This window comes from Lepidothrix coronata, unplaced genomic scaffold (genome assembly GCF_001604755.1).
Source record: "Lepidothrix coronata isolate B3197 unplaced genomic scaffold, Lepidothrix_coronata-1.0 Scaffold42, whole genome shotgun sequence".
In the NCBI taxonomy this organism is placed as follows: domain Eukaryota; kingdom Metazoa; phylum Chordata; class Aves; order Passeriformes; family Pipridae; genus Lepidothrix; species Lepidothrix coronata.
Window position 1 is genome coordinate 4,922,976 of NW_016690222.1, and position 16,459 is coordinate 4,939,434.

Sequence of the window (16,459 nt, forward strand, 5' to 3'; positions counted from 1 at the left end):
GCTGTGCTATTCTGTATTTTTTTGACTGGGGGAACGTGAAAGATTTTCTTACAGCTTGGACATCTAGTGAGGAGGATCTCTGACCATGGCTTCAAATAATAGATACATCGTACTGCACTTCAGTTTTCTTGGACACCAGACAAAATCATTCAGTTTGTATATGTTTGAGTGGTCTGATTGAGCAGAGAGTAATTTCAGAGCAGAAGGTGAATGTTTTCAGTTTCACAGCTGTTGAGATATAGAACATTGCAGATAGCAATTTACACTTTTCTGACACAGATGTTTGCCTCGTGGGATGATTCATTTACACTTAAGAGAAAAAATAGTGGCAAAAGTGACTCTTCCCTCAGATCCTTTATATTCCTCACTGCAGATTTCAACAGTCCTAGTACCTACCCTGTTCTGAATGACTAGGTAGAAGCATTTTTCTGCTTCAAAGAACATAAAGTAAAGCAATTAATCCACTTCTTTCAGGAACCGCCTGCACTGCCACCCTGCTTCCTCTGCCAGACTCTCTGTTACTGCACCCAGGGGTTTGTTATAAAGCAATTCAGACACTTTCATGATGGTATACCAGCTTCTCGTTCAAATGCACAGAAGATCCATCATGCCTCTGGGCTCAGGATACAAATAATCACTCAGCAGGAATTACCCTGGAGAAGACTGCCCCCAAAATGACTCATTAATCCTCATATTGTAAAGACAGGCAGGCTACCTAATTTTTTGATAACCAAAGAAATGTATGTGAAGTACCATTACTACCTGCAAGGCTGGGAGGAGGAAGAGGGAATACATTGCCATAATTAAAAATAGAATAAAAAAAGAAAGGTATAGAGTTCTGGGCACTAATTTTAAATCATGGCTCTGCAGTATTAGCACACAGTGCTAGTAAGACAAAGCCAGCCTAACAGTTGAATGCTTCAAAAGTATTTATTATTATTTATGCAGTTGACAATGATTTGATAAGTGGAAAATAATTCACTGAAATACAATCCACTCATGCACTACATTTCCCGTAATTACAAACCTAAATTTCACTATAAATCCAAATCCAATTCTACTGAAGCATGAGCCTTGAGATTTAGACCTGATTTCTGTAGTGTATATGCTGTGTTTCACCATGTGAAGATCGCCCTTGACCAAAAGGCAGACCACTGCTTTGATGGAGCTTGGCAACATTTTGACAACAACAACCTCCTGCAGAATGCAAACCTGGCCAGGAATTTTGGGTTTGCATGCTCTATTACATGATTAGTGTAATAACATGTTAGATTTTGGCTGAGGAGCGCAACTGCAGTCACAGTAAGAGAAGAGTTTGTTGTGTTTTGAACATGTTTTGAAGCATTTTGAACTGCTTGAGGAAGCAGGCTTCTTTTGTCCTTTCATTTAGCAAGATTTCATAACAAGACCTACAAATGCCCAAAGCTTGGAGAGCAAAATGCTCTGAACTCACTCCGGGCGTACATATGAATGCAAAGAAATACAAGGCAGGTGCAACTAAGTAAGCAATAAATGACAGCCAACTGCAACCCCTGAGGGATGATGGTTGGCAAGGCCTGTTGACTCAGAAAGACCCAAGTCCCAGGCAGTGCTTCGAAACAAAAGTCTTCCATCTTTTGCAGGGTCCCTGAGCAGGGCTCTCTGTGGCTGTGTGCCCTGTATTGTGCTTACAGCAGTGCATGTGTATGAAATACATTTAGAACTGAAATACATTTCTCTCAGCTAATCAACTACATATTGCTACTTATTTTCTAAAATTTGCTCATGTGACTGAACTAAAAGCACAGGAATTAGAAAGCTCTTACTCTCTCAGTTGATGAAGAAAACTGGAAATCTGTAGAAATGTTTGATATTCTGTTTAAGCTTAACAATCCCTGTAAATTTATTGGGTGTAGGAGAGAGCATGGTAGCTAAGTTTCTAATCGTGATCACTTTTAAATTTACGAATCTCAGAGATCTCATTACACCTGATAAGGAATTTTATTCTATAGACTTCTAAGTGATTAGGTTTGCAAAACTGCTCAGCAGAATGTCTTATTTGTGTTTTATTCATAATAGTTTGGAAGTCATCTCAAGGCATCTACCGCTCCAAAATGGGTATGCATGTATTCTGTGTACATCACACTGTGCTCTCATGCTTTAGTACGTGGTGAGAGGAATGGCTTGTTTGGCTCATGAACAGCTGTACTGAGTATGTAGTACATGCACATACCATCCATGAATCTGTTGTTTTGAGGCAAACAGTAGTCTGGCAAGCATGCACTATAATTGTTTGATGGGAAGAAATGCTGAATTTTGATTTTCATTTTATTTGCAGTACAATGACAATTTTTTTTGCAGAAATTCATTGATACATTTCATGTGCAAATTTACCTGAGATTTTTGTCAAAGCACACATGTGTGTGCGTGTATTATTTTTATTTATACTGGGGAAGACAAATGAGAATTTGCATTCACTTGATAGGGTAAGCAAGAGGAGAAAATGAAATGGAAATTGTCTTATATTAATGGCCAAAACTGCAATTTGCAATCCCGTATTGAATTATCATTGCAGATAGAGTGCTTAGGAGACTGTTCATTTTGTGTCTACCTCAATAAGGCAAATGTTTCCCTGAAAAAAAAGGAAGCACAATAGTGAAATCACATATAATGAAAGCTAGTGACTATTCAGCTAGAGCTCTAAAAGTAAAAGAAGGGAAACATTTAGAAAAACAGATTAGGGAAATAAGAGACAAAGGAATAAGTGGCAGCTGAGCATATATTAGAAACTCCACCAACAAAAACTTTTGGTGGTGCTTTTTTAAATAAGATTTGAAAGGCAGATGCTCCTTTTTCACCGTTTCGTCCTATCTTAAGAACACCACGGGCGAAGTCCCTCTGACAGCTAGATGCACAGCATCTGGTATGTAAAGTGCATCAGCAGAGGAAGCAGGAATGAACACCATAAAAATCTTTTTTAAACAATATTGTGCTGGAGTCAAGAAGAAATCTGTGTGGAGGTTCAGGTGATAAGAGGAGAAAAGATGGCAAAGCCCTCAGATGTAGGTCAGGGACAGGCACCTATTGAGTGGTATAGCCACAATGTGTGCACATGTGTATAACCACTCACTGGGTGTCTTTTTCTTTTCAATCTTCAGGAAGAGGCAGCCAGAGTTCTCGCCCACCAGCCAGTGTCCGTCGGCACATGTGCAGCTTTGAAAAATCCCACACTGCAGTGAATGTGTAAGAGAAGCTGCATGACAAAGAGTGGTTTTACCCCTTACTTTCTTTTTCTCATTGGTTTATCATGTCTAATGGGACAAATGTGGTGCATGCCATTAAAGATGGGAAATTTGCTTATGTCCCCTTGTTTCACACAATGCCTTAAACTGATTAACCAGATGTGATGAAGAGGACAGTGAATATTTTTTTTTGCAGGTTTTATTTTTTTTCTCTAAAGCCTTCAATTTTATTTCTAAATGCCTACAACTTTGCAAATAAGTCCTCTTTTTTGTACTAATTTTATCTTCTTTTTCCATTTAGCCAATATTTTTTTCTTTTTTACAGTTTTGCATAAAGATGACACTATCCTGTGTGCTTTAAAGAACAATCTAGTGGCTGTGTCATGGCGAGACACCTTTGCAGTGCACAACTTTTGCTAACTGTGCTTGTTAGTGAACTGTGGCTGCACAGCCAGCAGAGGGAACACAGAAAACATTTGTTTGGTGGGATTCTTAGAACAGGTAAAACATTAGCAGGCACATGTAAATAAAACCAGCAGGATTTGGCCTAGGAACAAACAGTATCTTAAAATAATAGCAGAGAATTTTTTTCTGTTATAATTTCTGAAAGTTGTTCAGATTCTGCATATTCTGCGTTCAGAGAACAATAGCAAAATTCAGGTCTTCAGAAGTAAAAAGTGCAAATACTGCCCTCTCTGAGCAAACACAAACAAGGAGGAGAAAACATGCTAGCTGTTGCAGAAACTGAAAGGCTTTGCCTCATTTCTTCCAGATCTTTGCTCATTTCCATCTGCTAAACTGCAAATGTAAAACAGTCCTGCTCCCTGCCCCGCGGAAGGTTGTGCAGTGACTAGCTGGAAAGCTGCCTGTGATCCACTGACACAGCATTTTGAGCAGTGCTGTCTCGCTACAGAGATGCTGTTCCCCTGCTCTAATCAGTGCAAAGCATTAGCTCTGTGTATGTCTCAGGCAGTTTATGCAATTTGTGCACAGGTAGCAATGATGTTAATTCAATCAAATCTACCTCTCTGATTTGCAGATCAGAAGAAATCCATAGAATGCATCATATATTTGGAGCAGTAGTGATGGTTTTTACAGGGCTTGTGTAGCAATCAGATTTGGCACCCTAAAGGGCAAATTGTACACAGGCAGTGTAAGGAATGGTACAAACATTTTGATACTAACTTCTAGTCAGAAAAATATGCCCTTCTTTTCTGAACTGGAACAAGTGTTGCAGATTCCCAGGGTACAGATCATCAATTATCTGTCTGGAAACTCAAATGGGAGTCCAACACAGACATACTATTAGGAGGCAAAGGCGAACGCAACGACAAATTCTATTCAAAAAAGCATGGGCACAAGCTGTGAAACTCCTGAGCACAGGGAAGGCCGAACCTCCTGCTTTTTGCATGACAACGCTTGGGATTTTTTTTCAGTTTGGAAAAAAATATCCCCATCCACATGAGCTCCTGAGAGACACCTCTGGTGGGACTCCAACCAGTCAATGGAACTTCAAATGCCTGTGGCAGCTGCCCAGATAAAAAAGGCTTTAAGAAGCAGTGGAGCTTTTCAGACCTGCTGAGCATGAAGCTATTTTGGTTTCTCTGCCCATCCCTGTCCCTCAGGCTTCCTTCTCCCTCCAACCAGGGCTGATGCATTCAGAGGCCTGGCAGTGTTGCCCTGTGTCCTGGGAAAGGGCATGTCCTCCATCTGCAACTGACTGCCCAAGATCCCTGTGGCCATGAATGTCATTTTGAGCAGTAGATGTGTGTCCATCATATCACCAGCTGCCCAACACCACTGCCTGGTCTCATGCCTCAGTCTCACTCACCAGAATTGCTGCAGTTTGCAAGTCCAGGTTTTTCTGACAAAGCCCTCCTTCACTACCACAACATGCTAGAAATCACCATGGGTGCTATGGTTTCCCTCACCTTCCAGTTACAAGCAAATAGATGTAGAGTCTTGAAACTGTCTTGTGTTTTGATGAACACAATACTTAGCATCAGGGTTTTTTCACTAATGTTAATCTCCATTCTCTGTATAATTCTGGAGATGATTAGAAATGCAGAATCATGAAAATATAGAATAATAAAATTTTATTATCATACTTAAAAACACCAGAAACATCACCTCTGAGTTTCAGGGCTCTTTTCTTCTGAAGCTGCATATTCGTTACCATGGAAACTTTCAGATACACCCAAAAACCCCACAGGCTTCACAATCTGCTCTATCTACTGCAGAATATTCGGGAGAGCTGTACATTACAAATCAGAGGCCTCATGACTAAGCTTCCTGTGGCAACAGGGTTAAGTTTGAACTGAAAATGCTAGCATGTTAAGGCACGTCTGATGTCTTTGAGCGCTGTTCAAACTGTTGGGAGTTTATTTTATTCTCAAGTATACCAGAGAATCTGACAAGTTCTAGTGGGAGAAAGACCTCATTGACTGCTACCTCTGCAAGGGTTGCACACATTTTGGCAGCAAATATCCAGGGCAACTGGCTTGTCTGTTCATTAGGAATTTATTCCTGCTGTGATACAGCTATTGACTAGAAAACATTCTGGATGTTCAGCATAAATTGTCCCTTTTGTAGCTTCATCTAGAGGTCTCAGTTGTGCACCTATATGCCCCGTGAAGTACCTCCCAGCCTTGGTGCTAATGAGATGTTTGAAGAAAACCTGAATCTATTTGGCTATTTTAGTTTTATCTCATGCACTCTTTTCTCTGTCCCCAGTGCTTTTTGTTGCGGTTCAGTATACGGCTTTCAGCTTGTCAATATCTTTCTGGTAAAAAACATGGTGCCCCAAATAATTTTCTATCAGAATCACAGAGGATTACAGAAAGCAAGGAAAAACCTCCAACTGTCTTAATTACTGTTAAACTGCATTCATAGGAAAGACCTCCTGTACCACAGTGTGGTGCTTTTGAGTGGGGAACACAGAATTCATGGGCAATTTTTGTGGTTTTATTATATTTCAAGTTCATTAATTTGTCTTTCTAATTCAACAGCTGCTCCATGGCATTTCTTTTGATGTAATGTTTTTTGAAGGTTTTTGATCTTCACAGCCTCCCAGTCCTACATACTATTTTGCCTTCCTTGCACCCACCTACACTCTTTCTAAATGAATTTAATTCTTGCGTTTTCTTCACATTTTCCTAAGCTTTCCAGGTCCCTCTGCACAAAACATTGTACTTTTCAGTTTTCAGGTTCTATTAACTGTGCTCCTTTTTGAGCCTGTCTGAATAAATGCTTCAGTTCAGGCATCATCACTGGCTGCACTGTCATATACATTTATCTGAATGTGCAGCATGAGACATCTTCAGATAACACAAATGTGCTTCTCCATTAATAACAGATAGTCTCTAATGATTTAAACCATTCTTTTTTCATGCACTGACTTTATTATCCTTAAAAAAATTACAAAAAATTATTCAGTAGGACGAATTAATTCTGAATATTTGGTGAGGTTTATTTATTAAAAAAAATAAAATAAACAGATTCAAAAGCTATTCACTAATAAGAGCACTTTTCAATTTCACTTTGATTTGCAGGTTTCCCATCTTTATTTCCTGAACACAGGATGAATTTTCTTGCTGTTCGTGACAAATTGTTTATTATCCTGAACTTTGTATTATCTATTAGATTAAGTTGTTTTCTCAAAGCAACACATTAGTAGTTATTTGATAATTTTTTCAAAATACCTAATGAACACACATGGGAATCAAATTTTTTTCACCAGTAATTAGAAAGATGACTGAAATGTGGCATAGCTTCTATATTTTAGATGAGACTAAAAATTTATAGTAGTAATTATAATTAGTAGCCAGACCTTCATACACATTATCAGTGTAATATTCTCACACCTTTATTGAGCTGGGTAAGTAAGATCTGTGATACATGCTGAAGTTTTAGGCATTCAACGACCTTGAACTTCAACTACACTACCATCTCTCACCATCCCCCAGCTCCCTGAATTCACAGTTGTATAAAAGTGCTATGTATAGCTACTGCATCCACATTACAGACTGTATAATATTAACATTTCAATTTAAAAAAGAAAAAAAAAACAGTTACCAATAGGGTCAATGTATATTAGGTAGCCTATATGTAATTCAGATAAAATACTATTTAATGTTTGCATTGCAGTAACCAATGAAGGACATTAATACATTAGATTTACTTGACATAAGCCAGTGGCAAGACAGAGAGTTGGAAAGGCAACTCTGGGCTTGTGCTTGCTCACAACACCCCTAAGTATCATCAGGTTCTTCCCCAGCAAGACAGCATGACAGTGTTATGTTTTCCTATGTTTTGTGTAGCAGTTTCCATCATACATTTAAAACAGCACTGTAATTTACATGGAATATCCTGTCCTGTGCCCAAGGCAATTTCGTCCATAACAAAAAAAAAAAAAAAGTGAGTGGAGCAACAAGGAAAAGTTGGTTCAGTAACTTAAACTCCCAGAAACGTAAGTAGGATGTTAAACTTTGCTCTAATTATACAGCACCAGAGAAAGCATTGGAGTCCTGCTCTGAGAACTGTTCTAAGTTCCTCTTATCGCTGAGATAGAGGTTATAGTGTAAAAGGACTAAGGCTGAACTTGGTTTGTGATTCTTGTTTTTTTTCATTTGGGTGTTAATATCAGGCAAAAGTCCTGAGCATACATCAGATAGGGACTGTGGTCAATGATGGCTCCCTCACTCATGGGAGAGTGCAGAGAAGTTTTACTAACCCAGGTGTAAGAGATAAATCCCTAGAAGCAATGCTCCAGAAGTTAGGCTTGCAGAAACACGTTAACCAGCGTGGCCTGCTCTGCTAATGAGTGGCAGGACTGGCTGTGGCAGTTCTGAGACGAGGGGCTGTTCAGTACAGGGAGATATCACCACCCTGGATTAAAATCAGCTCTCTCCTTTAATCAAATTTCATGCCCCAGGGGCCTTACTGAAATAGAGACAATAATGGAAGAGACCTTGGTGATACAAGCTAAGCACCTACAGTGTGCTGCAGTGCAGGTACTAGCCTTAAATTTTAAGCTTGTTAGCTTGGGTCCTGGGAATGGTGAGGCAGCAGCGGGACAAAGCTTTGCTCAGGCTCATTACCACTTCTTACATGACTGCTGGGTTGCAGAAAGCTTGCAGTTGGCTAAATGCCTTTCTGTGGGCAGGGCAGAAATTCCTCCACTGGTTTCCCTAGGATGGCATCCATCAGCAACTGCCATGTGGGATGAGAAAGTGCATTTTGTCCAATGCACAGTTTTGAACAGGGCATTTCCTTTTGCTCTGCATCCCCACTGCCTCCAAAGGCTGGCCATCTCTGTGTCAGTGCTCAGAATCAGCCCTGCGCACTCTGCATTCTGGAGCCAGCTGTCAGGTGGCTGTAACTGTGCCCCACTCTGTGAAGGTGGGAGCATTTTTTGACTGGACAGTACCTGACACTTGGCTGGTTGCTGATTGCTGATAGTTAGGGTTTCTTTTGGACTCAGTTTTTGCTGCCAAAGTTGATAGGCTCTTCTTGGTTTGCATTTTATGTTCATTACTAAGATTTTGTCTTCACAGAAGAGACTGCCAGGTTATCTCAATGCTTCCTACTAGCTGTGGCATTTCAGTTACTATAGTGACTACAAGGAGGTAGGCTGGGACAAAGGATCAGTCTGACAAAGAAAGAAAGGTAATATTTATAATTTCTCCTATATCCTTTTCCTCTGGTTAATTGCCATTGCTGCTTTTTTAAAAAACAGCCTTAAATCATAAATCTGTGTTCTGAATCTTGTCTAGCACCACCAGGCCTGGCCCAAATGACTGTATCCCTCATCTCAGCAAGCTTGAGATCCTCCCTCAGCTCATGACCATTTGGAGAAGATAACAGACCACCATTCTGGCATCCTAAAGGGATGAAACAGGGGATGAACTCTAACAGATCAAGGAATGTCCCTTGCTGTTTTAACTGGAAGGGCTCTTTCTCAAGCACTTTACCGAACTGCATCCGAAGCCATTTCCCAGCTTGTGGGTTCCTGAAGCTAACTTCATCATAGCACATATCACTCTGTTAAACCATTTCATGTGGTATCAGTTAGGGATTGTTATGCATAAAATGGTCAAGACAAAAAAAGACAACATTTCAGGCATACAGAACTCAAAATTGATTTCATTCTCTGTGCTCTGGATCTCAGGCTGTAACTTTGCTGGTGAAAGGATCAGAGAGTTGCACAAACTAACTTCCCTTAGACCACTGAGACAATAATTTTTCACCTCAGAAGCATTCAGCCTCTAAGATATAAAGAAACCTTTGCTATTCAAAGTCTAAAGTAAGGCATCTACAGGATCCTGCAATGTGGAGAGAAACCACCTGTTCTGGGGTGCTCAGACTTGATGTTGCTCCAAGGAAGCCAACAGGGTCAGATCCTTCAGGCACTGGCAGGAGCAGGATTCTGGTCTTGGCCTGAAAATGGACTTAGGTCTGGGGAACTCCTTGTCACAAGGAAGAGCCAGATCTCGAGCATCTGGAGATACTTAACAATGAACAGTGAGATGTCTAATGAGCTGTATGCATGTCCTACAGGTGGGCAGGATTATTCTGAACCACAGTCTCAGATTTGGATGCACTAGCTCTTTTAAAAATCTTCAGCTAGTAACTATTAAGGTCTGAAATTATTTTCCATCTTGTTTAGTAATTAATAATTGTCTGAAAGTATCAGAAAATGACTGCCCCATAGTCATGCAGAGAGTATGTTATAAAGATCAATGCATGTATTAAAAACAACACTTTGAATTACCAAAAATAACAACAGATCTTCTCACAGAACTAAAAAAAATTCATACAAGAAATATACTTACCTCTATTTCCTCCAAAAACCAAAACCCACAAATAAAGCTGTGAAAAATTGAGAAAAAGCAACTGACTGTATGTCCTTGCCTATAAAGCAAAAGCAAGCCCATCTTATGTGTTTATAGGATGTCCATGAATCTGTCTCAACATTTAGGTTAGATGTGAGGATTTGAAGAAATAGTAGTTGGAGTGTTACACTGGGTATAGGCAAGTACATACCTAAAGATCCATTGAGACTCCAGGGGGTTCACATCTAGGCAGTAAGTGGGAAGTCTAAATCCTATGGGAAATTGTATACAGTACAGAGAAAGCTAGGAAAGACAAATAAATACATGAGAGAAATGAAATGGGTAACCATCCTATTGATAAAAGCAAGAAACCACCAGTTAATCCCACCTCCACCAGTTAATCCCACCTTGTCGCTGTGCAATTGAACATCAGGTTTTCAAGACCCCAACTGTAATTCAGCTTGGTGTCCTCTCTTGCCTTTTTGTGGAAAACCATCCCTTCTTCCATTATGCCAGGCAAATTATTTTGATCTTCACCTCCTTCCATGGATAATTCCTTCAAAAGAGAATATGACAATAACTGGTGACCATGCCTCCCATATGCAGTCAGGATTCTCATCATCCCAAGCGAGGCGATTCCTCGTCTTGCTGAGAGTCAGTTCAGGTCTGGGCTTTTGCAGACCCATGTTTGCTTATGTCTAAAGGTCAATTAATGCCATTCAAGATGGCTGGTCTTTGTTCCAGCATAAAAAGTGTTTTTCTTGCATGTTAATTATGAATTTTGCCTGAATGTGCTAATCTTGGTGTGACTCCCTACCAGTCATCCAGCAAGACAGAGCCCAGGTATTTCTATGACAGTCTTGTGACTCCACCTCAAATGACTCATTAACAGGCTAATGGTGCACAGACATAGCAAGGAGAGCAAGTTGAGGGAAAGAGTTGGAACAAGAGTCTGAGGAGAACAGTAGCAGAAAAGAGATTTCCCAGTGGATATTGTCCAATGGATCCCACAGAGAGCCACTGCAGCTCTAAAGCTCTTTGTCACGAGTCACAAACTTTAAGGTCTGGCAAGTGGAGACAAGGTGCATCAGCAGCAGCAGCTTTCCTCATAGAGCAAGTTGGTAACAGACAAACGCTGATGAAATGGTTTGTTCACGTTTGGGTATTGCAGTCCCAGCACCATGGTTGTTGATTTGAGCTCAATTAAGTGCATTATGGAGAGTGCTACAGAAGAAAGAAGTCAGAAGAGCAGAATTTGAGAGTGAGGGAGAGGGAAATGAACTAAATAGGAGCATGATCTGAAGACAGAGGTAGTGAGTTCCTTAAAATAGCAGTGCTTGCCTTTGATGTAAAATACAAAATCTTGGGAACAAAATGAGTTAGAGACTAAACAGATGGTGTGAGGAGGGATTCAAAAGTGAGATGATGCACCAAAACTAGCTATGAAGAAATAAATTATGTAGAAGTGGACTTAGCATAAAAGGCGGCAGATAATCATTGTATTTTTTTCAGAAAAGCCCTTTGCAGTATTTGTAAGCTACAGCATCAGCAAAATACAACATGAGAGCACTTGACTTCTTTTCCTCCCTACAAGAAAAGACTTGTTTTGAAGTTAAAGCAGACAAAATGTGTTTCTGCGTGGAGTTTGCAGATCTTGGCATGTTAAATATTATTTTAAAAATCTTTCACACCCAACAATTACATTCATTTTCTTATCTGTATAACACTTAAAAAAAAAAAGTCATACCACAGCTAGTTTTGATCAAAACAGGAACTCTTCTAAATCTTCATTCTTATCTTTTCATTGATCAGCTGGGAACTTGTTTTTTTACTTTCTGTGCTAAAGCTCTAAATCCAAACAGCTCTAGATCCTACCCACTACATGCTTTGGGGAGTTACAAATTTTTTATACTGGCCCTTTCTCGTGCTCCAGTTCCCACAGAGGTGGTGAGTCCAGTGTTTAGAGTCTGGAGCTGGAGATGAACTTCCCAGCTTGGATCCATCTCAAAAGATTTTTTCTTTTTTCTCCAGGAATATTTATGGCTCAGCAGAAAAGTGACACATTGTCATGTACATTTCTTTTCTTTTTTTGACAGATTTACAACACTATCTGCGACAAAGTCAGTCACTATTTTTTTTAAATAAAATTCAACTGGCAATTATTTACTCCCTGAAAAAAGAGAACTGCAAGAGTCTGAGCAAGGAAAAGCAAAATACTTTGAATGATACTGCAATACAGTAAGGGAAGCGATCTCCCCTCATGTGTGCAGTAGCAGGAGACAAGGCTGCTCCCACCTAGTTTGCCATGCACCTGCAGGGCAATCACAGGGTCTGAAATTTAATCCTCAGGGCTCCTGGTCACTGAGGAATGAAACCCTGAGTTAAGGCTGCTTTGAATAAATCATCTCAGAATTTCTGTATCTGGTTTTCACACAGGTGATGTATATTATAATTTGTCAATGATCTCTACTGCCTGACCTACAATGAAACAGTTGCTTGATCCTCTTAAGCAACACTCAGCTCCCTGTCCCACCAGCTGCTAACAAGCTGCCACTCTGCTTTTTGTGTTGTTCCCTTCAATGGCACAGGGAAATGCAAAAAAACCTACAGTTCCTCAGGGGCAGACATGACCCTCAGATCCTCACTCAGCTAAACTGCTAAGCACTTTGATGGGATCCAGCCTGTATGAGGAGTCGGAGGGTTTGACTTACCCTGGTCTTGTCGCTGCTTGTTCCTCCACCCACACATCATCATGGCGAGGCTTCGCGAACGAAGATTTGGGAAGGCTCTATCCACATTTGCTACAGGCATGCTGGTGGCTTATGAGGCCAATACGAGACAGACATATCCGATTGCAAAAGGCACAGCAGAAAGACTCCTTAGGAGGTGTATTCTGCAATTTACGGTTCTTTCTGCGCTGCCTTTTTTCCTCGAGAGTGATCTTATGTGTGTTCTCGAAGGAGACAGCTGCGTTATAGATGGTGTGTCTCCAGGCCTCCCGATTTGAGGCCGGAGTAGACCAGCTGTGTTGATCAATATGGCCAAGGCTGAGATGTTGTTTCAGGGAGTCCTTGTATCTTTTCTTCGGGGCTCCTCTCATGCGGCAGCCAGTGGCAAGTTCACCATAAAGTAGGATCTTAGGGAGGCGGTGGTCCTTCATCCTTGAGACGTGCCCTGCCCATCGCAGCTGCGTTCTCAACCGTTTTCAGTCCCAGCACTTTATCCTGATTTGTAAATAATAGTCACCTGGGAAGAAGTGCATTTGCCTTCTACCTGATGGAGTCCCCAGAAGTCCTTCATTTCTTTGATAGCTAAACTGTTCCTGAGTGCAAAAGGGGGAGAGGGAATAAAAAGGACCTCTCTACACAGGGTGCCAAAGGCTATAACTGTGTGTTGTTTTTCTTCCAACAGCTTGAAAATATTTCCTTTAAGTTGTAAATCAGGCTTAATTAAAGCTCTTCCTGTGACTTTTTTCCCATTTTTTTCCTTCCCTCCCTACAAGGTGGGATGAGCAAACCTAGATACAAAATTATATAGCTCGAGTCTACAAATCACAGCTGGCCCTCCTGGAGCCCTTCCCACAGGCTAGCCTTTCCAGGCTGGCTGTAAGATGGATAACCATCAGGAAGTAATCACTTCTGGATGAAAATCAAAGTAATTGCTGTTGTTAAAAAACACTGTTGTTTCCTTATGTAGTTTTTTGGGGAGGACACAAAGAACTGGAGGAGGGAGGCTTACTAATGAGGAAAAGCAATCAGTATTTCTGTAGGCTTGTGTGTTATACTGCCTGTGTTTGTGTAATGTAAATGCAAATAAACCCATCTTTATTTTATTCATAGTTCTAATGGAAAGTCTGTGTCATGGTCTGAACCAGGTGGAAGACAAGATCCCAAAGGGGAACATACATGGCACAGACTCTCAGTGCATGTGAAGAACCAGGAGACAGGGTGCAATCAGACAGCAGTGATCAAACCCCTCACTAAAGACTACCACGGCCAAAGCCTGACTTTTACCGACATCAGCAGTAAGACTCTGTACAATGTGGTGGAGGAAGAAGATAGAGAGCCTGTTCGCCTCAACCAGGCCAGCAGCCCCTCCATGGTGGTGCACAGACGAGTGGCAACCACCCCACCTCTGCAGGCCACAGCGGAGGAGACCCAGCTCTTCTTGCCTGAGCAGTCCCCCAAGACCCTGCCCCTGCAGCCACAGTCCCTCATGGACCAGCTGCAAGGAGTGGTCAACAAGTTCGCCCCCGGCATCCCAGAGTTCAACGCTGCCATCTCCACTCCCGGCTCAGGGAACGGCGTGCGGCCCCCGTACCAGCCTCCACCACCTCAGCAGTCGTCCCTGCAGCCTTTCCAGGTGGCTGCCTTCAGCGAGGAGACCCTCTCTCCCCCAGCTGATGAAGTGGAGAGTGAGAAGGTAAAGCTCATTCAGGGATATGTGTATGAGAAAAACACAGAGGAGGAGGAGGACGAGGAGCCGGTGACCAGCAAACTGACTCTGGAAGACTCTCCGGCACTGACACCCCCATCCCCTTTCCGGGATTCAGTTGTTTCGGGCAGCTCTGTGCCCAGCTCTCCTGTCTCGGAGTCGGTGCTCTGCACACCCCCAGATGTGACCTATGCCTCTGTCATCCTGAGGGATTATAAACAAAGCTCGTCCACCCTGTAGATGCTGCAAGAGACAAGATGGGAAGGACTTTGGCAGCTGCCCGTTGGGAGGATTTGAGGAGACAAGTCTCTCAGGGCTGTGGGGAGAGAGAGCAAAGAACAAAGTCACAAGTGACAAGGCAAAAATTTCTTCCTGCACTTAAATAACTAAAATGAAACAAAAGAAAATAAAAATCCATTCTGAGGGCTCAAGATTCTCTATCTGTTAAAAATAAAAATATTGTACTTTGGAAAAACGTTAGGAAACCATAACAAAGCACAAACCCAAGAGACAACTTCTATAGCAAAAAAATAAAGAATAAACACACAGGAAAAAAATATAATTACACTTAGTCAAACCCTCTCTTGGCAATGCTTAAAAAGGACTCTTGGAAGTGTGACCTGGAGAAGTCATTAGCACACCTCATGACTGCTGTCTGTCTGCTACGGAAGCAACACACCCAGGAGCTGGAAGGGTGGAGTGTGGTGAGGGGGAACGAAGCTACTTGTATATGAGACATATATGCAAAAATATTTTTTTCCTGGTTTCTGCAGGTGGCATAACTGCGGAATGTGTTTGGGGGAGAGGAGCTGAGATAATGTGAAAGCGCATGGCTCTTACTGACTTTTGTCTGAACGATTTGTTCTTCATACTAGGCTGCTTTTTGGGGGATCTGGGCTTTTTTAACACTGATGTGAACTGACTGAGAAACATGATCAAGACTCAAGAGGTTTCTGAAGAAAGCCCTCACTGTAGTACTTGTAATATGATAAGGACTTAGAAAAACTGCCCTTTTGTATAAGATCGCAAACCATGTGGCTAAACTGTTACACAATGTTTCCTGTAGCAGAACAATATTTAATTACTATCTTTTCATAAAATAACGTATTTTACCATGTCATTGCATCATTCCTCTGTGTTACGTTGGAATCAAATACATTGCAAAACAGCTGTATACTTAGAGCAACTGTTAATCTGAAAGAAAGGTAATTCCATACTGGGGGTTATGGAGCCAGCTCCCAGACAAGAGACTGGAGTGAGCGTATGTTTGTGCATCTGTATGCGTGTGTATGGTATGTGTGAAGAGTAATGTCCAATAACTACCACTGGAAGATTGTCTTATATACTATGAATATTTTTATGTTACAATCATGTTTTTATATCGCATTGTTACAAATATTCGATAGATCTTTGAAGGTTTGTATGCTGTGCTAATACATTCTTTTTTCTCATATACAAGCTGAGACAGTTGTTACCCTTACACTAGGGTGCTTTGTTTTGCAGATATTTTATGAAGTAGACATATGGTATTAATAAACCAGTGCATTGAGATCTTGTTATTTTACATGTTTGCAGCAAGTGTGATTAACAAAAAAAAAAAAAAAAAAAAAAAAAAAAAAAAAAAAAAAAAAAGAAAATATAAACAGAAAAAAGAAAAAAGTCTGGTTTAGAAATCCAGGTGAGACAGGAAAAGTAATTCAACTATTTCACTGCTTCAGATAATTTAAAATAAAATCACATCAGGACAGGAAATTTCATCAGTGCTTAATGTGTGCATAAACTCCCAGGTTTTGTTATAGACAGTTCTTTTAAACTCTATGATGTTTAGTTGCATGTTCTTTCCACATGATTTCAATTCTTGTATTTAATATACAATACAGCATCTTAAAGATCACTTCTAGGCGGTTGTAGTTCTGTCATTTATTATTCCTCCTCCTCTCTCTTTCATGTGTTTCCTAGAGATGGGCCTAA

The 16,459-nt window shown here is 40.9% G+C and overlaps 1 protein-coding gene across 5 annotated transcripts in view; it reads left to right on the forward strand.

The window, feature by feature from the left end:
- Positions 1 to 16,114, forward strand: part of GRM1 (glutamate metabotropic receptor 1) — a 185,117-nt gene extending 169,003 nt beyond the window's left edge. The window contains exons 9-11 of one of the 5 annotated variants that reach the window (XM_017813761.1): positions 2,059 to 2,097; positions 3,138 to 3,222; positions 13,929 to 14,042. In XM_017813761.1, the coding sequence (XP_017669250.1) occupies positions 2,059 to 2,097; positions 3,138 to 3,198 (100 nt within the window). In that variant the 3' untranslated portion in view covers positions 3,199 to 3,222; positions 13,929 to 14,042. Of the gene's footprint in view, positions 1 to 2,058; positions 2,098 to 3,137; positions 3,223 to 13,893 lie in introns of all 5 variants that reach the window. The other 4 variants (XM_017813760.1, XM_017813762.1, XM_017813758.1 and 1 more) reach the window with 4 other exon arrangements.
- The last annotated feature ends 345 nt before the right edge of the window (positions 16,115 to 16,459 follow it).